The sequence below is a fragment of the Xenopus laevis genome, chromosome 3L (assembly GCF_017654675.1).
Source record: "Xenopus laevis strain J_2021 chromosome 3L, Xenopus_laevis_v10.1, whole genome shotgun sequence".
Lineage (NCBI taxonomy): Eukaryota > Metazoa > Chordata > Amphibia > Anura > Pipidae > Xenopus > Xenopus laevis.
This window is the reverse complement of record NC_054375.1, coordinates 160,989,362-161,010,182: the sequence shown is the minus strand read 5'-3', so window position 1 is coordinate 161,010,182 and position 20,821 is coordinate 160,989,362. Positions and strand designations below refer to the sequence as shown.

General features: G+C 50.8%; 2 protein-coding genes across 3 annotated transcripts; one reads left to right on the top strand and one right to left on the bottom strand.

Annotated features, from left to right (window-relative positions):
* Positions 1-207: 207 nt before the first annotated feature.
* On the bottom strand, positions 208-6,506 carry phf23.L (PHD finger protein 23 L homeolog). The gene is made up of 5 exons (XM_041587420.1): positions 5,758-6,506; positions 1,938-1,969; positions 1,735-1,830; positions 1,209-1,659; positions 208-765 (listed from the first exon to the last, which is right to left on the bottom strand). Exons 1-5 carry the CDS (start codon positions 5,792-5,794, stop codon positions 563-565), a joined length of 819 nt encoding a protein of 272 aa, XP_041443354.1. The 5' UTR covers positions 5,795-6,506; the 3' UTR covers positions 208-562.
* A 195-nt stretch (positions 6,507-6,701) lies between these two features.
* On the top strand, positions 6,702-20,409 carry dvl2.L (dishevelled segment polarity protein 2 L homeolog). 2 transcript variants are annotated; one of them, XM_041585025.1, is made up of 15 exons: positions 6,702-7,050; positions 10,919-10,988; positions 11,720-11,874; positions 11,953-12,053; positions 13,176-13,302; positions 13,639-13,729; positions 13,839-13,908; positions 14,219-14,358; positions 14,436-14,512; positions 14,599-14,666; positions 14,916-15,050; positions 17,957-18,106; positions 18,339-18,515; positions 18,591-18,815; positions 18,916-20,409. In XM_041585025.1, the coding sequence occupies exons 1-15, from the start codon at positions 6,890-6,892 to the stop codon at positions 19,374-19,376; spliced, it is 2,208 nt and encodes a 735-aa protein (XP_041440959.1). In that variant the 5' UTR covers positions 6,702-6,889; the 3' UTR covers positions 19,377-20,409.
* Positions 20,410-20,821: the final 412 nt, after the last annotated feature.

Below are 20,821 nucleotides of genomic sequence, written 5' to 3'. Positions count from 1 at the left end.
AGCTAAAGGCAAAAGCAATATTGTGGGACCCCCACGGTGCTACATTGTCAGTACTGGGAGTGACATTCTGGGGCCCCTGCAAAGAAAGAAAGTGTATAGCGCAGCTCAGTTGTGGCCCCTGGTTTGTAAGGAAACTGCCACTTTAGGGGGACACCGCCAGTAGGTCGTGACTACTAACAGCACCCACACACTAGGCCGGCCCAGGGGTGCTATACACAAAGTAACCTTTATTTGAGGGTACAAACGGCATTTATTACAGGAGAGAGAAAAAAAATAAAGATTCTGTCCATTATTTACACAAGCCGCACCCCCACCCCAGGACATACACAGCAATGCTCCCAGGAGAGTAGGGACTCTGCAGGGGCAGATCACATGGAAACTTCACCACACCCCCTCTGTGGATGCCCCTCCCACCCCACTAAATTACCCGCCCCCACAGTCTTTCCCTTCTCGCCTTGGTCCATTGTGATGAGCTAAACAACACAAATGTTCCACAAGTAGGTGCTCTAGGGTGGGGTACACTGCGCCCCTCAGTCTCTGTATTTGGGGTCAGAGGGCGGAGTCATGGCTCCCCTTTTGGCGCTGTGCCCCCTGACCCCTTTCCCCCCCTGCACTTCTGGCAGTAATAGACATCAGGGACGTTGCTCTTGCGGATCTTTGCGCAGGACAAGTGCACCCACGTGCAGCAAATGTTACACTCGATCATCGGCCGCCCAGCGAACGGCTTCTCACAGTAACACGTCACCAGGTCCCACGAGTCGTCCCCTGCGGAGAGAGAGAGAGGAGGGCGGGGTGTGAGGCAAGGAAACCAACGAGAGGAGGACAGGGAGTGAGGCGAAGAACCCAATGAGAGCAGGGCAGACGTGAGGCAAGGAACCCAATGAGAGGAGGGCAGGGCGTCAGGCAAGGACCCCAGAAGTGGCGGCATCTACAGGTCCATGGGGGGCACATCCACTGCCAGACCAGTTGCCAAATGTTGGGGGCCTGTATATAATGGGCACAGATCTAATGTGGGGAACCCTGGGTATCCCCCCCCCCATCATATATAGACCATTATATAGACCAGGCAAGGCATGAGCAATGCTGTGTGGCAGGGAGATCATAAAGTTGGCCAGTTCCATGCCCCACCTCAGCCCAACTGCCCCCCTATAGCAATACCTGGGGGGCCATAAAGGACAGACACAACAATGACCCCAAGTGTCACTCACCTGACTCCACCATAATATCCTCATCCATCACTTGGGTGTCGGCATCACTTGAGCTCCCGCCTCCATCTCGGCTGCTTTCTGCACTCGGGGGCAGTTGGGGGGCAGGTAGTGACCCCGCCAGCCTCTCGCCCCTCTCCTCTTCGTCTGTATCCGTATCACTCATTGTCACACCCCCCCGGTGCCGCTGCCGCCTTTTCCTTCGACTGCCCTTTTTCACTTGCGCCTGCTCCCCGCTGCCTACTGGCCCCTCGACATTCTCGCTGTTGCCCCCCCCTCCTCCCTGGGACTTGGCTTTCATGACAAAAGTCTCAATGGTGCTGATATCAGAGGATGCCGGGGGTTGACGAGGGTCAGAGGGTATTGGGAGTTGAGGAGGGTCAGGGGAGTCCCAGCCATCACTTTCCTCTGTTCGGTGGGGAGACACAGAGCTTGGGGGGGTCCATGCACGCTCCTGTGGGGGTAGAAGGTTAGAAAGAGGCTCTTTCTGCCCCTGCCCAGTGTTACTGCTCATAAGGAGGCCACTTACCTCTTTAGCGGGGGGAGGGATGTACCCGGCGTAGGCCAGCACAAAGCTACAAAAGCGATTAAAGTCTTCCACCGTGCGCGAGCGTTTCTGGGGGGGCTAAAGAGAAACAGTCACCCCATCATATAATACTGTACACCCTGCTATGTGAGCTCCTCCCACCTGCCTACCTGCCCAATCACATACACCCGTTTGCTTCTACTCACCTGAGACAGGGACTTCAGGTTCAGCGGGGGATCTGAGGAGAAAAGGGCAAATGTCAGAATGAGCCTCAAACTGAAACGGTCACATAAAGCTGACTTTCTGGGGGTCCCATGGATTGGTCATGTGACATTTACCACTCTATAGGCCAGCTCTCTCCCACCAGTCATGTGATATAGCACCCTCTCCTGTAGGGGACTGAAGCCCAGTACAGGCTGTACAGAATCATTATTGGCCTAGCACTTAGCCCCACCCAATGCTCTATAAGCCAACTCCCTCCCACCAGTCATATGTTGTCTATAGTGCCCAGAAATTTGCCCCACCCATAGCCCAAGTCACCTCCTAATGCACAAAGGTCTGTTTTCCATATACATCACTGGTCAGCCACCCATACTATATACACACCCCTCTAACTGCCCCTCACCTGGTCCACTCCAAAATTCCTCTCATGATATACACACACACACACAATATTCCTCTCATGATATATACACAATGTTCCTCTCATGCTATATACCCCATATTCCTCTCATGCTATATACCCCATATTACTCTCAAGCTATATACTCAATATTGCTCTGATGCTATATACTCAATATTCCTCTGCTCTCATGATATATACCCAATATTACTCTCATGCTATATACACAGTATTCCTCATGCTATATACCCCATATTCCTCTCATGCTATATACACAGTATTCCTCATGCTATATACCCCATATTCCTCTCATGCTATATACTCAATATTCCTCTCATGCTATATACTCAATATTCCTCTGCTCTCATGATATATACCCAATATTCCTCTCATGCTATACACACAATATTACTCTCCTCTCATGCTATACACACACACACACAATATTCCTCTCATCTCATGCTATACACACACACACAATATTCCTCTCATGCTATACACACACAATATTCCTCTCCTCTCATGCTATACACACACACACACACACACACACACACAATATTCCTCTCCTCTGATGCTATATACACACACACACAATATTCCTCTCATGTTATATACACACACACACAATATTCCTCATGATATATACCCAATATTCCTGTCATGCTATATACCCAATATTCCTGTCATGCTATATACCCAATATTCCTCTCATGCTATATACACACACACAATATTCCTGTCATGCTATATACCCAATATTCCTGTCATGCTATATACCCAATATTCCTGTCATGCTATATACCCAATATTCCTCTCATGATATATACCCAATATTCCTCTCATGCTATATACACAATATTCCTCTCATGCTATATACACAATATTCCTCTCATGATATATACCCAATATTCCTCTTATGCTATACTGTATACCAAATATTCCTCTCATGCTATATACACACACAATATTCCTCACATGCTATACACACACAATATTCCTCTCCTCTCATGCTATATACACACACAATATTCCTCTCATGCTATATACACAATATTCCTCTCCTCTCATGCTATATACACAATATTCCTCTCCTCTCGTGCTATATACACAATATTCCTCGCATGCTATATACACAATATTCCTCGCATGCTATATACACACACACACAATATTCCTCTCATGCTATATACCCAATATTCCTGTCATGCTATATACCCAATATTCCTCTCATGATATATACCCAATATTCCTCTCATGCTATATACACAATATTCCTCTCATGCTATATACACAATATTCCTCTCATGATATATACCCAATATTCCTCACATGCTATACACACACAATATTCCTCTCCTCTCATGCTATATACACAATATTCCTCTCCTCTCGTGCTATATACACAATATTCCTCTCATGCTATATACACAATATTCCTCTCCTCTCATGCTATATACCCAATATTCCTCTCATGCTATATACCCAATATTCCTCTCCTCATGCTATATACCCAATATTCCTCTCATGCTATATACCCAATATTCCTCTCCTCATGCTATATACCCAATATTCCTCTCCTCATGCTATATACCCAATATTCCTCTCCTCATGCTATATACCCAATATTCCTCTCCTCATGCTATATACCCAATATTCCTCTCCTCATGCTATATACCCAATATTCCTCTCCTCATGCTATATACCCAATATTCCTCTCCTCATGCTATATACCCAATATTCCTCTCATGCTATACACACAATATTCCTCTCCTCATGCTATATACACAATATTCCTCTCCTCATGCTATATACCCAATATTCCTCTCATGCTATACACACAATATTCCTCTCCTCATGCTATATACACAATATTCCTCTCCTCATGCTATATACCCAATATTCCTCTCATGCTATATACCCAATATTCCTCTCATGCTATATACCCAATATTCCTCTCCTCATGCTATATACACAATATTCCTCTCATGCTATACACACAATATTCCTCTCATGCTATACACACACACACACACACACACACACAATATTCCTCTCATGCTATATACCCAATATTCCTCTCATGCTATACACACACAATATTCCTCTCATGCTATATACCCAATATTCCTCTCCTCATGCTATATACACAATATTCCTCTCATGCTATATACACAATATTCCTCTCCTCATGCTATATACCCAATATTCCTCTCATGCTATACACACACAATATTCCTCTCATGCTATATACACAATATTCCTCTCCTCATGCTATATACACAATATTCCTCTCCTCATGCTATATACACAATATTCCTCTCCTCATGCTATATACCCAATATTCCTTCCTCATGCTATATACCCAATATTCCTCTCCTCATGCTATATACACAATATTCATCTCATGCTATACACACAATATTCCTCATGCTATACACACAATATTCCTCTCATGCTATACACACAATATTCCTCTCATGCTATACACACAATATTCCTCTCATGCTATACACACACACACACAATATTCCTCTCATGCTATATACCCAATATTCCTCTCATGCTATACACACACAATATTCCTCTCATGCTATATACCCAATATTCCTCTCCTCATGCTATATACACAATATTCCTCTCATGCTATATACACAATATTCCTCTCCTCATGCTATATACACAATATTCCTCATGCTATATACCCAATATTCCTCTCATGCTATATACACAATATTCCTCTCCTCATGCTATCTACCCAATATTCCTCTCATGCTATATACACAATATTCCTCTCCTCATGCTATCTACCCAATATTCCTCTCCTCATGCTATCTACCCAATATTCCTCTCATGCTATCTACCCAATATTCCTCTCATGCTATATACCCAATATTCCTCTCCTCATGCTATATACCCAATATTCCTCTCCTCATGCTATATACCCAATATTCCTCTCATGCTATACACACACAATATTCCTCTCATGCTATACACACACAATATTCCTCTCATGCTATACACACACAATATTCCTCTCATGCTATACACACACAATATTCCTCTCATGCTATACACACACAATATTCCTCTCCTCATGCTATATACCCAATATTCCTTGCATGCTATACACACAATATTCCTCTCATGCTATATACACACAATATTCCTCTCATGCTATATACACAATATTCCTCTCCTCATGCTATACACACAATATTCCTCTCCTCATGCTATACACACAATATTCCTCTCATGCTATACACACAATATTCCAGTATATACACACACAGTATAACATATATATAAAGAAACAGTAGACTATTAGACTAGGCCTCAGGCAGGAGTCAGGCCCCTCAGTGAGACAACTGCCCCTCCCCCAGTCCCCCCGGGTCACAACTCACCCTCAGGACTCGCCTCCCCCATGGTGGTTTCCAGCATGTCCGGCTGCAGACACCCCCGGGGCACCACACGGTCACACGAGCCGGTCGGGGATGAACAGATGGAAGTGCCCCTCCGAGGGGCAAATAAACAGCCCCACCTGCCTCCCGCCAGTTGCCCCTCTCAGACAGAAATAGCCTCTCCCCAGTCCGGCCTAATTCTCTGCCACTTGGGATACAACCCCTCCCGAGCCGCCCGCTCTCCAGTCGCTGGAAACACCGGAGATGTAGTTCAGCCGCTGCCGCCGCAAAGCATTACTGCCCTTGTAGTCCGGGAGACGCGGCTATAAGTACAAAAGCCGCCCAGTTCTGTGAGTAAGAACTACAACTCCCAGGGACACTCGCGCCTTCCAGCCCTCCCAGCAGCCCACGCGCTCAGCTATTAATCCTCACGGGAAGGGCGGGGCAAGATGCGCGTGCGCAGTAAACACTGATTGACGAGGGGCACACAGGGAAATGTAGTTTTCTACCCTCTGTTGGGCAATGACCATAAACCAATGGGTGCGCTCCTGTGACGTCAGCCACACGACTGCTCCGCCCATACTAGTGGCAAGTACTTTCCCGTGTTTGTTATAATAGCCGCAGTGTATCGGTCTGAGTGTTCATATGTTCCTGTCAGACACTTGTTGTCACGTGATTCCCCACGTAGCCAGTTACTCTGGATTCCCATAGGGCCCCAGTGAGGGATTCCCGCGGGTTAAAAGCCGTCAGTCACTGCGGAGCCTCTGTGTAAGCGCCTGTCACAGCCAAAGGCGGAGCATAGTGGACTAGCCAATCAGGCTGGGGCGCAGCGTTTGGTGACGCAAGAGAAGGGGCGGTACTCAAATTGTAAAAGGGAGTTTATATTTATGCTCCGCCCTCTATTCGGACGACGTAGTTGAGAGGAGATTCTCACGTGACGTACTGAGAAGCGGGCGGAGAATTTCGTGACGCGTTCATACCGCCTTTTGCACGCATACGTGTGTCCCTGTTAGCTCCGCCTCACGAGTACGTGGTTCCGTCAGACGCCGGCCTGGGGCAGCTGCTATTTGTGCGGCGGTAGAGGCCGCTGTGGGTTGTACGTGAGGCCGGGGCTTGGGCTACACTAGGCCGCAGAATGGCGGAGACTAAAGTGATTTACCATCTGGATGAGGAGGAGACCCCGTACCTGGTGAAGGTCCCTGTCCCGGCCACTGACATCCGCCTGAGGGACTTCAAGGCTGCGCTGGGCCGAGGCCACGCCAAATATTTCTTCAAGGCCATGGACCAAGACTTCGGGTACTACTCGCCCCTCCCCCTGTGTAACTCCTCCCCTGTGTCCCCTTATTCTCCTGTGTAGCCCCTCCCCTGATGTAACTCCTCCCCTGTGTCCCCTGATTCTCCTGTGTAACTCCTCCCCTGTGTCCCCTGATTCTCCTGTGTAACTCCTCCCCTGTGTCCCCTGATTCTCCTGTGTAACTCCTCCCCCTGTGTCCCCTGATTCTCATGTGTAACTCCTCCCCCTGTGTCCCCTGATTCTCCTGTGTAACTCCTCCCCCTGTGTCCCCTGATTCTCCTGTGTAACTCCTCCCCCTGTGTCCCTTATTCTCCTGTGTAACTCCTCCCCCTGTTGTCCCCTGATTTCTCCTGTGTAACTCCTCCCCCTGTGTCCCCTGATTCTCCTGTGTAACTCCTCCCCTGTGTCCCCTGATTCTCCTGTGTAACTCCTCCCCTGTGTCCCCTTATTCTCCTGTGTAACTCCTCTCCCTGTGGTCCCCTGATTCTCCTGTTGTAACTCCTCCCCCTGTGTCCCCTGATTCTCCTGTGTAACTCTCCCCCTGTGTCCCCTGATTCTCCTGTGTAACTCCTCCCCCTGTGTCCCCTGATTCTCCTGTGTAACTCCTCCCCCTGTGTCCCCTGATTCTCATGTGTAACTCCTCTCCCTGTGTCCCTTATTTCTCCTGTGTAACTCCTCCCCTGTGTCCCCTGATTCTCCTGTGTAACTCCTCCCCTGTGTCCCCTTATTCTCCTGTGTAACTCCTCCCCCTGTGTCCCCTGATTCTCCTGTGTAACTCCTCCCCTGTGTCCCCTTATTCTCCTGTGTAACTCCTCCCCCTGTGTCCCCTTATTCTCCTGTGTAACTCCTCCCCCTGTGTCCCCTGATTCTCATGTGTAACTCCTCTCCCTGTGTCCCCTTATTCGCCTGTGTAACTCCTCCCCCTGTGTCCCCTTATTCTCCTGTGTAACTCCTCCCCTGTGTCCCCTGATTCTCCTGTGTAACTCCTCCCCCTGGTCCCCTGATTCTCCTGTGTAACTCCTCCCCTGTGTCCCCTGATTCTCCTGTGTAACTCCTCCCCCTGTGTCCCCTTATTCTCCTTGTGTAACTCCTCACCCTGTGTCCCCTGATTCTCCTGTGTAACTCCTCCCCTGTGTCCCCTGATTCTCCTTGTGTAACTCCTCTCCCCTGTGTGTCCCCTGATTCTCCTGTGTAACTCCTCCCCCTGTGTCCCCTGATTCTCCTGTGTAACTCCTCCCCCTGTGTCCCCTTATTCTCCTGTGTAACTCCTCCCCTGTCTCCCCTTATTCTCCTGTGTAACTCCTCCCCCTGTGTCCCCTTATTCTCCTGTGTAACTTCTCCCCCGTGTCCCCTTTTTCTCCTGTGTAGCCCCTCCCCTGATGTAACTCCTCCCCTGTGTCCCCTTATTCTCCTGTGTAACTCCTCCCCTGTGCCCCTTATTCTCCTGTGTAACTCCTCCCCTGTGTCCCCTTATTCTCCTTTGTAACTCCTCCCCCTGTCTCCCCTTATTCTCCTGTGTAACTCCTCCCCTGTGTCCCCTGATTCTCCTGTGTAACTCCTCCCCTGTGTCCCCTGATTCTCCTGTGTAACTCCTCCCCCTGTGTCCCTGATTCTCCTGTGTAACTCCTCCCCCTGTGTCCCCTGATTCTCCTGTGTAACTCCTCCCCCTGTGTCCCCTGATTCTCCTGTGTAACTCCTCCCCCTGTGTCCCCTGATTCTCCTGTGTAACTCCTCCCCCTGTGTCCCCTTATTCTCCTGTGTAACTCCTCCCCTGTGTCCCCTTATTCTCCTGTGTAACTCCCCCCCCCTGTCCTGTCCCCTTATTCTCCTGTGTAACTCCCCCCCCTGTGTCCCCTTATTCTCTTGTGTAACTCCTCCCCCTGTGTCCCCTTATTCTCCTGTGTAACTCCTCCCCTGTGCCCCCTTATTCTCTTGTGTAACTCCTCCCCTGTGTCCCCTTATTCCCCTGTGTAACTCCTCCCCCTGTGTCCCCTTATTCTCCTGTGTAACTTCTCCCCGTGTCCCCTTTTTCTCCTGTGTAGCTCCTCCCCTGTGTCCCCTTATTCTCCTGTGTAACTCCTCCCCTGTGTCCCTTATTCTCCTGTGTAACTCCTCCCCCTGTGGTCCCCTGATTCTCCTGTGTAACTCCTCCCCCTGTGTCCCCTGATTCTCCTGTGTAACTCCTCCCCCTGTGTCCCCTGATTCTCCTGTGTGTAACTCCTCCCCCTGTGTCCCCTGATTCTCCTGTGTAACTCCTCCCCCTGTGTCCCCTGATTCTCCTGTGTAACTCCTCCCCCTGATTCTCCTGTGTAACTCCTCCCCCTGATTCTCCTGTGTAACTCCTCCCCCTGTCTCCCCTTATTCTCCTGTGGAACTCCTCCCCTGTGTCCCCTTATTCTCCTGTGGAACTCCTCCCCTGTGTCCCCTTATTCTCCTGTGGAACTCCTCCCCTGTGTCCCCTTATTCTCCTGTGGAACTCCTCCCCTGTGTCCCCTTATTCTCCTGCGTATCTCCTCCCCCTGTGTCCCCTTATTCTCTTGTGTAACTCCTCCCCCTGTGTCCCCTTATGCTCTTGTGTAACTCCTCCCCCTGTGTCCCCTTATGCTCTTGTGTAACTCCTCCCCTGTGTCCCCTTATGCTCCTGTGTAACTTCTCCCCCTGTGTTCCCTTATTCTCCTGTGTAACTCCTCCCCCTGTGTCCCCTTATTCTCCTGTGTAACTCCTCCCCCTGTGTCCCCTTATTCTCCTGTGTAACTCCTCCCCCTGTGTCCCCTTATTCTCCTGTGTAACTCCTCCCCTTATTCTCCTGTGTAACTCCTCCCCCCCTGTGTTCCCTTATTCTCCTGTGTAACTCCTCCCCCCCTGTGTCCCCTTATTCTCCTGTGTAACTCCTCCCCTTGTGTAACTCGTCCCCTTATTCTCCTGTGTAACTCCTCCCCTGTGTCCCCTGATTCTCCTGTGTAACTCCTCCCCCTGTGTCCCCTGATTCTCCTGTGTAAATCCTCCCCCTGTGTCCCCTGATTCTCCTGTGTAACTCCTCCCCCTGTGTCCCCTGATTCTCCTGTGTAAATCCTCCCCCTGTGTCCCCTGATTCTCCTGTGTAACTCCTCCCCCTGTGTCCCCTGATTCTCCTGTGTAACTCCTCCCCCTGTGTCCCTGATTCTCCTGTGTAACTCCTCCCCCTGTGTTCCCTGATTCTCCTGTGTAACTCCTCCCCCTGTGTCCCCTGATTCTCTTGTGTAACTCCTCCCCCTGTGTCCCCTGATTCTCCTGTGTAACTCCTCCCCCTGTGTCCCCTGATTCTCCTGTGTAACTCCTCCCCCTGTGTCCCCTGATTCTCCTGTGTAACTCCTCCCCCTGTGTCCCCTGATTCTCCTGTGTAACTCCTCCCCCTGTGTCCTCTGATTCTCCTGTGTAACTCCTCCCCGTGTCCCCTGATTCTCCTGTGTAACTCCTCCCCGTGTCCCCTGATTCTCCTGTGTAACTCCTTCCCGTGTCCCCTCCTATACATTCTGTGTAGCTCCTGCCCCTCAGCCCCCACATTCCTTCTCTGTATATTTGTATTTATACATATGGGAGGAGGAGGTGCCATATTGATTCCCTTAGACAGTACAATATGAGGGTATAGCTTATTGTGTGCCCAGAACATTCCTTCTCTGTATATTTGTATTTATACATATGGGAGGAGGAGGTGCCATATTGATTCCCTTAGACAGTACAGTATGAGGGTATAGCTTATTGTGTGCCCAGAACATTCCTTCTCTGTATATTTGTATTTATACATCTGGTGGGAGGGAGCTGCCATATGGCACATACATTATGAATACCTAAACATGGATCTAATTGCTTTTTGCTACTCTCTCATTACAGGGTAGTTAAGGAGGAGATATCAGATGACAATGCCAAGCTGCCGTGCTTTAATGGCCGTGTGGTGTCGTGGGTAAGTACCTGCTGCCCTCTCACTGCTCATTAGAGTGGCCCTCTATATAGTCCATCTTTGGGTTTTTAGTTCTGTACCTTCTCCTTTCTCTTCTATGGCTTTGACTCTTCATACAATGTCATTCAAATCAATGCTCCTTCATGCAAAGCCAGTGAGTACGAGGACACACACCTGTATAGAAGGAAGGGGAGGGCACACACCTGTATAGAAGGAAGGGCAGGGCACACACCTGTATAGAAGGAAGGGCAGGGCACACACCTGTATAGAAGGAAGGGGAGGGCACACACCTGTATAGAAGGAAGGGGAGGGCACACACCTGTATAGAAGGAAGGGGAGGGCACACACCTGTATAGAAGGAAGGGGAGGGCACACACCTGTATAGAAGGAAGGGGAGGGCACACACCTGTATAGAAGGAAGGGGAGGGCACACACCTGTATAGAAGGAAGGGGAGGGCACACACCTGTATAGAAGGAAGGGGAGGGCACACACCTGTATAGAAGGAAGGGCAGGGCACACACCTGTATAGAAGGAAGGGCAGGGCACACACCTGTATAGAAGGAAGGGGAGGGCACACACCTGTATAGAAGGAAGGGGAGGACACACACCTGTATAGAAGGAAGGGGAGGACACTAGGTGCCTGTAATGCTGTAGCCCTGGGGTGGTTATTGGGTGCCAATGTCGGTTTTATTCCTATGTCCAACCCCGCCCCCCCCCTGTGTTTCTGGTACAGCTTGTGTCCTCCGAGGGTTCTCAGCCGGATTCTGCACCCCCGGCCCCTGCTACAGAGGTCAGACCTGAACCCCCCCCTCCTGTTCCACCCCCGATTCCACCACCCCCTGCAGAGAGAACCAGCGGTATTGGAGATTCCCGGCCTCCCTCCTTTCAGTAAGTATAAGGGGAGTGGCCCCCGGGGGCCCGTTATATGCAGGTACTTCCTGTGCTCATGTTCCTCTCTGTCTCCAGTCCCAACGTGTCGGGCAGTACTGAGCAGCTGGATCAGGACAACGAGTCTGTCATCTCCATGCGCAGAGACCGAGTCAGGCGGAGAGAGAGCAGTGAGCAAGGTGAGGTACTGACCGTATAATGCTAGCCACTGTTACTGTGCTTGTGTGGTAGCGGCATTAATACTGTGCTTGTGTGGTAGCGGCATTAATACTGTGCTTGTGTGGTAGCGGCATTGATACTGTGCTTGTGTGGTAGCGGCATTGATACTGTGCTTGTGTGGTAGCGGCATTGATACTGTGCTTGTGTGGTAGCGGCATTAATACTGTGCTTGTGTGGTAGCGGCATTAATACTGTGCTTGTGTGGTAGCGGCATTAATACTGTGCTTGTGTGGTAGCGGCATTGATACTGTGCTTGTGTGGTAGCGGCATTAATACTGTGCTTGTGTGGTAGCGGCATTGATACTGTGCTTGTGTGGTAGCGGCATTAATACTGTTGCTGTGTGGTAACGGCATTAATACTGTTGCTGTGTGGTAGCGGCATTAATACTGTGCTTGTGTGGTAGCGGCATTAATACTGTGCTTGTGTGGTAGCGGCATTGATACTGTGCTTGTGTGGTAGCGCCATTAATACTGTGCTTGTGTGGTAGCGGCATTAATACTGTGCTTGTGTGGTAGCGGCATTAATACTGTGCTTGTGTGGTAGCGGCATTGATACTGTGCTTGTGTGGTAGCGGCATTAATACTGTGCTTGTGTGGTAGCGGCATTAATACTGTGCTTGTGTGGTAGCGGCATTGATACTGTGCTTGTGTGGTAGCGGCATTAATACTGTTGCTGTGTGGTAACGGCATTAATACTGTTGCTGTGTGGTAGCGGCATTAATACTGTGCTTGTGTGGTAGCGGCATTAATACTGTGCTTGTGTGGTAGCGGCATTAATACTGTGCTTGTGTGGTAGCGGCATTGATACTGTGCTTGTGTGGTAGCGGCATTGATACTGTGCTTGTGTGGTAGCGGCATTGATACTGTGCTTGTGTGGTAGCGGCATTAATACTGTACTTGTGTGGTAGCGGCATTAATACTGTGCTTGTGTGGTAGCGGCATTGATACTGTGCTTGTGTGGTAGCGGCATTAATACTGTGCTTGTGTGGTAGCGGCATTAATACTGTACTTGTGTGGTAGCGGCATTAATACTGTACTTGTGTGGTAGCGGCATTAATATTGTGCTTGTGTGGTACCAGCAGGTGTTGGCAGAGGGGTGAATGGACGGACAGAGCGGCACCTATCTGGGTATGAATCTTCCTCGACTCTATTGACCAGTGAGATTGAGACGAGTATCTGTGATTCGGAGGAGGACGACACCATGAGCAGGTAATGTGGCCCCTGCCGGATTCTAAGAGTGAAAGAAAATCTAGTGAGATCTCCCCAAAAACTCTAAACCTTAAATGAATTAAAGGAGCCTGCCCTGTGAGTAAGCACCCCAACAGGCATGAAATGCGCAAGGCTTCCATGTCCTAATAAATGATTGTGTTCCTTTAATTCATTTTTTTGTTTTGGTTTTTTTGGGGAGAGCTTGCTTCAATTTTTGGGGTGGGCTGGGATTTTGCCCCTGACTTTACTCTGAGGATATTCAAGTGGTGCCTTTATTTTATTGCTCTTATTGGATTGTGGGAGTGGCTTGCACGCTGATTGTGATTATTCGCTCAGGTTCAGCAGTTCCACGGAGCAGAGCAGTGCCTCACGCCTTCTCAAACGGCACCGGCGCCGCCGCAAGCAGAGACCCCCGCGCCTGGAACGGGTGAGTTAGCAGCAGGGGCAGATGGGTAATTGCCACTTGTTTGATTGGTGCATCCCTGGCTCCGCCTCCAGGCGGCTGCAACATGTCTCAAGTGCTTTGTCTCTTCCAGACGTCCTCATTCAGCAGCGTCACCGACTCCACCATGTCCCTAAACATCATCACTGTGACGCTGAATATGGGTAAGTGCACCCCAACATTGATTTTCTTGCTCTACATGTCACTACAGACACAATGTAGCAGCTACATGCGCTCAACAGTCACAACCAGCAAAACATACACAGCTCTTCCCCCAGTGAGACTGAGCAATGGACATTGGCTGCAGATAAAAGTGGCCAGTTGGTGAGAGGAGACTGGGCCGGCACAGTGGGCACAAGCAGTGAAGCCCAGTACATTGCACTATGAGCACCAGGACTCTAGGGCCACCTATAGGGCAAGCTGTCCGTGTGCCCCCCGGGTGCACTTCTTTACCCCTTCTTTCTCCCCCACCAGAGAAGTACAATTTCCTGGGCATCTCCATCGTGGGGCAGAGTAACGAGCGGGGAGACGGGGGCATTTACATTGGCTCTATAATGAAGGGCGGAGCTGTGGCAGCTGACGGCAGAATTGAACCCGGGGACATGTTGCTACAGGTGAGTGTGGCCCCTCCCATGCTGAATAAGGAGATGACCCCGCCCCTCCCTGCGCTGACCTCTCTCTGTCTCTGCAGGTGAATGACATTAATTTTGAGAATATGAGCAATGACGACGCAGTCCGTGTGCTCAGGGATATTGTCCATAAACCGGGGTAAGGGGGTGTGGCCTGGGGCAAACCATTAACTGGCTATGGGGGGGAGTTTTTCTACTTTTAATTCTATCCTGCCTCTTTTACAGGCCCATTGTCCTGACCGTGGCCAAATGCTGGGACCCTTCCCCTCAGGGGTACTTTACCCTCCCCCGCAGTGAGTGACCCCACTTCTGCAGAACCTCTTGTAACCCCACCTTGTCGCACCTTCCCTGTGTGTCCCTCATTGCATCTTCTTCTTCTACCCTCTCCCGCCCCTCCCTTTCTCTCCCCATATCATGTGACTTTGTACTGTCTCCTCCCCCTGCCCCTCCCTACTCATCAGTGTCATGGCCCCCAGTGCTGTCTCCTCCGTATAATACACATTCTGTCTCCTGACCTCTCACCCTATCTTTACCCCTGACAGATGAGCCCATCCACCCTATTGATCCGGCTGCCTGGGTCTCTCACTCGGCTGCCCTGAGCGGGTCCTTCCCAGTGTACCCCGGGAGCGCCTCCATGAGCAGCATGACCTCCAGCACCTCTGTCACTGAGACTGAGCGTAAGTGTCTCTGCTTCATGCAGGAGGGCTGCTCTTCTCTCTCCTACTGGGGGGCTGAGGTTTTCTCTCTCTTCTAGTGGGAGACCTGATGCTGTGTCTTTCCTATTGGGGTGATGTGATGCTGTCGTTCTCTGGGTTGGGGTGGTGCTGGAGGCACTCTCTCTGACTGGGAGTCTCTCCCTCTCTCTGACTGGGAGTCTCTCCCTCTCTCTGACTGGGAGTCTCTCCCTCTCTCTGACTGGGAGTCTCTCTCTCTCTGACCGGCAGTCTCTCTCTCTCTGACCGGGAGTCTCTCTCTCTCTGACCGGGAGTCTCTCCCTCTCTCTGACCGGCAGTCTCTCTCTCTCTCTGACCGGGAGTCTCTCTCTCTCTGACCGGGAGTCTCTCTCTCTCTCTGACCGGGAGTCTCTCTCTCTCTGACCGGGAGTCTCTCTCTCTCTGACCGGGAGTCTCTCTCTCTCTGACCGGGAGTCTCTCTCTCTCTGACCGGGAGAGTCTCTCTCTCTCTGACCGGGAGAGTCTCTCTCTCTCTGACCGGGAGAGTCTCTCTCTCTCTCTGACCGGGAGTCTCTCTCTCTCTCTGACCGGGAGTCTCTCTCTCTCTCTGACCGGGAGTCCTCTCTCTCTCTCTGACGGGGAGTCTCTCTCTCTCTCTGACCGGAGTCTCTCTCTCTCTCTGACCGGGAGTCTCTCTCTCTCTCTGACCGGGAGTCTCTCTCTCTCTCTGACCGGGAGTCTCTCTCTCTCTCTCTCTGACCGGGAGTCTCTCTCTCTCTCTCTGACCGGGAGTCTCTCTCTCTCTCTCTGACCGGGAGTCTCTCTCTCTCTCTGACCGGGAGTCTCTCTCTCTCTCTCTGACCGGGAGTCTCTCTCTCTCTCTCTCGACCGGGAGTCTCTCTCTCTCTCTCTGACCGGGAGTCTCTCTCTCTCTCTGACCGGGAGTCTCTCTCTCTCTCTGACCGGGAGTTCTCTCTCTCTCTCTGACCGGGAGTCTCTCTCTCTCTCTGACCGGGAGTCTCTCTCTGACCGGGAGTCTCTCTCTCTCTCTGACCGGGAGTCTCTCTCTCTCTCTCTCTCTCTCTGACCGGGAGTCTCTCTCTCTCTGACCGGGAGTCTCTCTCTCTCTCTCTCTCTCTGACCGGGAGTCTCTCTCTCTCTCTCTCTGACCGGGAGTCTTCTCTCTGACCGGGAGTCTCTCTCTCTCTCTCTGACCGGGAGTCTCTCTCTCTCTCTCTCTGACCGGGAGTCTCTCTCTCTCTCTCTCTCTCTCTCTCTCTGACCGGGAGTCTCTCTCTCTCTCTCTCTCTCTGACCGGGAGTCTCTCTCTCTCTCTCTCTCTCTGACCGGGAGTCTCTCTCTCTCTCTCTCTCTCTCTGACCGGGAGTCTCTCTCTCTCTCTCTCTGACCGGGAGTCTCTCTCTCTGACCGGGAGTCTCTCTCTCTCTCTCTGACCGGGAGTCTCTCTCTCTCTCTCTCTGACCGGGAGTCTCTCTCTCTCTCTCTCTCTCTCTCTCTCTCTCTGACCGGAGTTCTCTCTCTCTCTCTCTCTCTCTCTCTCTCTCTCTCTCTCTCTCTCTCTCTCTCTCTCTCTCTCTCTCTGACCGGGAGTCTCTCTCTCTCTTCCCTCTCTCTCCTGATCGGAGTCTCTCTCTCTCTGCCCCGGAGTCTCTCTCTCTCTCCTGATCGGGAGTTCTCCTCTTCTCTCTCTCTGACCGGGAGTCTCCTCCTTTTCCCCTCTCCTCTTCTCTCCTCTCTCTTCTCTCTCTTTGACCGGAGCCTCTCTCTCTCTGACCGGGAGTCTTCTCTCTCTCTTCTCCACGGGAGTCTCTTCTCTCTCTCTCTCTCTCTCTCTCTCTCTCTCTCTCTCTTTGACCGGGAGTTTTCTCTCTCTCTCTCTCACCGGGAGTCTCCTCTCTCTCTCTCTCTCTCTCTTTTCTCTCTCTCTCTCTCTCTCTCTCTCTCTCTCACCGGGAGTTCTCTCTCTCTCTCTCTCGACTGGGAGTCTCTCTCTCTCTCTGACTGGGAGTCTCTCTCTGACTGGGAGTCTCTCTCTCTCTCTCTCTCTCTCTCTCTCTGACCGGGAGTCTCTCTCTCTCTCTGACCGGGAGTCTCTCTCTCTCTCTCTCTCTCTCTCTGACTGGGAGTCTCTCTCTCTCTCTCTCTCTCTCTCTCTGACCGGGAGTCTCTCTCTCTCTCTGACCGGGAGTCTCTCTCTCTCTCTGACCGGGAGTCTCTCTCTCTCTGACCGGAGTCTCTCTCTCTCTCTCTCTCTCTCTCTCTCTCTCTCTCTCTCTTCTCTCTGACTGGGAGTCTCTCTCTCTCTCTCTCTCTCTCTCTCTGACGGGAGTCTCTCTCTCTCTCTGACCGGGAGTCTCTCTCTCTCTCTGACCGGGAGTCTCTCTCTCTCTCTCACCGGGAGTCTCTCTCTCTCTCTGACCGGGAGTCTCTCTCTCTCTCTCTCTCTCTGACGGGAGTCTCTCTCTCTCTGACCGGGAGTCTCTCTCTCTCTCTGACCGGGAGTCTCTCTCTCTCTCTCTCTCTCTGACCGGGAGTCTCTCTCTCTCTGACCGGGAGTCTCTCTCTCTCTCTGACCGGGAGTCTCTCTCTCTCTCTGACCGGGAGTCTCTCTCTCTCTCTGACCGGGAGTCTCTCTCTCTCGCTCTCTCTCTCTCTCGCTCTCTCTCTCTCGCTCTCTCTCTCTCGCTCTCTCTCTCTCTCTCTCTCTCTGACTGGGAGTCTCTATATACAATAGCGAGTCAGTGTTTTTAGTGCTGCAGCTTGGTAAGTTGTGGAAGAAAGAGTTAATAGGATCCAATAGATGTGTCAGTTGATAGAGAGCAGTTGGTAAAGTTACAGATACTTATAACTATAGTTGTGTTTCTTTTTAACCCTTTCTGTGCCTGCAGTTTCCCATGCGCTCCCTCCGGTGTCACTCTTCAGCCTCTCCGTACACACCGATTTGGCTTCTGTTGTGAAGGTCATGGCTTCCCCTGAGTCCGGCCTCGAGGTCCGAGATCGCATGTGGCTCAAAATCACCATTCCCAACGCCTTCCTGGGTGAGAACTTCTCCACTGCTTTGGTTTTGTCACCTCTGTGTCACTGTCTGGTGTCGTGGCATCTTTGTGGGTCCAAACCATAGATGTGGGTGGCTGTAAATGGCGTAAGCCTAATTTGTAAAATATGTGTCATTGTGCTTGTCCCCTTGCACTTGCCAGTGACTCTTTCCCATTCGCACACACAGCCCTGTACCCCCACCGTACAATGTATGTCCCGTTGCTCCCGCTGCAGGTTCTGATGTGGTGGACTGGCTCTATCACCACGTGGAGGGATTCCAGGACCGGCGAGAGGCTCGCAAGTTTGCCAGTAACCTGCTGAAGGCCGGCTTCATTCGCCACACAGTGAACAAGATCACATTCTCCGAGCAGTGTTACTATATCTTTGGGGATCTGACTGGCTGTGAGAACTGTGAGTAGAGCAAACTGAGCCAGGGAGCTGGGGGCAGTGGGGCAAATAGTTACTGAGTATTTGCCTCTCTTCCAGATATGGCCAACCTCTCTCTGAATGACAACGATGGATCCAGCGGCGCTTCCGACCAGGACACTCTGGCCCCTCTTCCCCTCCCTGGGGCTTCCCCATGGCCTCTACTCCCCACCTTCTCTTACCAGTATCAAGCCCCACACCCGTACAGCACTCAGCCACCTGCCTACCATGAGCTCTCCTCGTACAGCTACGGCATGGGCAGTGCGGGCAGCCAGCACAGCGAGGGTGAGTCACGGGGCGGTGTACTGGAGATATACCCAAATAATCTGGATCATGGATTTGTCCCTCCTACCCTCTAATATTGCTCTGTTTTTCTGTCCCACAGGCAGCAGAAGCAGTGGATCCAACCGCAGCGATGGGGGTCGGGGCATGCAGAAGGATGACCGTTCCGGAGTAGCGGGAGTGGGTGGGGGAGACTCGAAGTCGGGATCTGGTAGTGAGTCTGAGTATTCCACCCGCAGCAGCATAAGGAGAGTAGGTGGTGGGGAGGCTGGTCCCCCCAGTGAGCGCTCCACTTCATCCCGACTTCCACCTCACCATCCACCCTCTGTTCACTCCTATGCTGCTCCTGGTGTCCCTCTCTCCTACAATCCAATGATGCTCATGATGATGCCGCCCCCTCCATTACCTCCACCTGGGGTTTGTCCTCCCAATTCTTCTGTACCACCTGGAGCTCCACCTCTTGTACGGGATCTTGCGTCTGTTCCCCCGGAGCTGACTGCCAGCCGCCAGTCTTTCCATATGGCCATGGGCAACCCTAGCGAGTTCTTTGTGGATGTCATGTGACACTAAGGAGCGCTTATTTATTGCTGCCCCTTCCTACTCCTGGGCTCTGTATGTACACTCCGCATGTCTCTAGTGTTTATAAGGTCACTATTGCATTTCAGTATAGGGCAAGGAAGCCCCTCACTGCATGGACCCTGGCTCTCATACAAGGGACAAGCTCCTCGACCCGTAACGAAGGATAAGAATGGGAAGCCCACCACAGGTGGGTAAATATCCATATGATGCAACTGAATTTCCTTCATTGTATATGCTGGATCCCCTGAGGTTGCCTTTTCTTTTTACTTATGGAGAAATCAGGAATTGGATCATTATGTCCCCATCTATGTTGATGCTATAGTTAGTTGTGATGTCATAGCCCAGTGATATCACTCTGAAGTGGGGAAGTTCCCCTTTTGTTACCGTAGGGTTCTTAATTTAACCACCTTGGTTGAAGAGAGCCGAAAGAAAATGCAGAAATGAACAAAGTCGTCTGGGGAAATGTCCCAATATTGACGACCTCTACCTGTTGTTAAACACTAAAACTGTAGCACCCCCAGGATCTGAGGGGTCCATTGTACACGCCTATCTACACGCACATGTATGTATCTCTACACAGACGGTACAGTGTTAATAATAAAGTATGTTACCAGTGTATATGAATAATGTGCCCCACGTGGGGCTGGGAGAGACTGGGCAGCCTTTCTGCCCCACAAGACACTGCTTCTCTTCCACCAGCAGAAAGCCTTCTCTTTGCTATGTTACATTACCAATAGATATTTCTTTGTATTTTTACACCTAACGCTGTAGCTGTGAAACTGACCCCCAACCTTCTATTCCGGTGCCTCTGCTCCACTTCTGTGCCTTCTCACACCAACCATACAATGCCTTAGAGTTAGGCCCGGATGATGGTGGGGTTGGGATTGTGGCCCTCTGGGTATCTTGAGATATTGGGTTACCCTGGGGGCAAAATAAGTGCCTCGGTTACTCGCCTCTTATTGTATTTATTACTTTTTTTTTAGTGCATAAACCTCAGTAATAAAGGAATTAAACCTTGTGTTTTATAGCAAGAAACTTCTGTATTGTATTACTCCTCATGGGGCAAGAACTGAGAATGGGCTTTAACCTTCTGAGTTCTGCCTTTGGCCACCTACAGAGCCAGTTCCACAAGGGAAGAGAGAGGCTCTTAGTTTGGTGGGCCCCTACTGGTTGGATCGAATCTCAAGTGCCTGGCTGTTTCCTCTAGAGACCCAATCAGCTTGCCTCCAGTAAACCTGTGCCATATTGTAACCATGATGGCCGTTAAATCTTTTCTCCATTCAATGTAGATGTCCCCTCTATTTGGATAGGATCTGAGTTTATATTGAAGAGGTAATGGTAATAATAGAAAAGGGGCCCCATATAGGGTGTAGGAGGGACGTGCCAGATACAAGGGGAATTGAGAGCAGGAGGTATGAAGGTGGTTTGCA

Bases quoted from the DNA above. Each gene is read 5' to 3' on its own strand.
- phf23.L (XM_041587420.1), bottom strand. From the start codon at position 5,794: ATGCTGGAAACCACCATGGGGGAGGCGAGTCCTGAGG. The intron at 1,660-1,734 runs GTAAGTGGCCTC...CTACCCCCACAG, and splicing joins TCCCTCCCCCCGCTAAAGAG to GAGCGTGCATGGACCCCCCC. The intron at 766-1,208 runs GTGAGTGACACT...CTCTCTCCGCAG, and splicing joins GGATATTATGGTGGAGTCAG to GGGACGACTCGTGGGACCTG.
- dvl2.L (XM_041585025.1), top strand. From the start codon at position 6,890: ATGGCGGAGACTAAAGTGATTTACCATCTGGATGAGGAGGAGACCCCG. The intron at 14,513-14,598 runs GTAAGGGGGTGT...CCTCTTTTACAG, and splicing joins GATATTGTCCATAAACCGGG to GCCCATTGTCCTGACCGTGG. The intron at 18,516-18,590 runs GTGAGTAGAGCA...CCTCTCTTCCAG, and splicing joins TCTGACTGGCTGTGAGAACT to ATATGGCCAACCTCTCTCTG.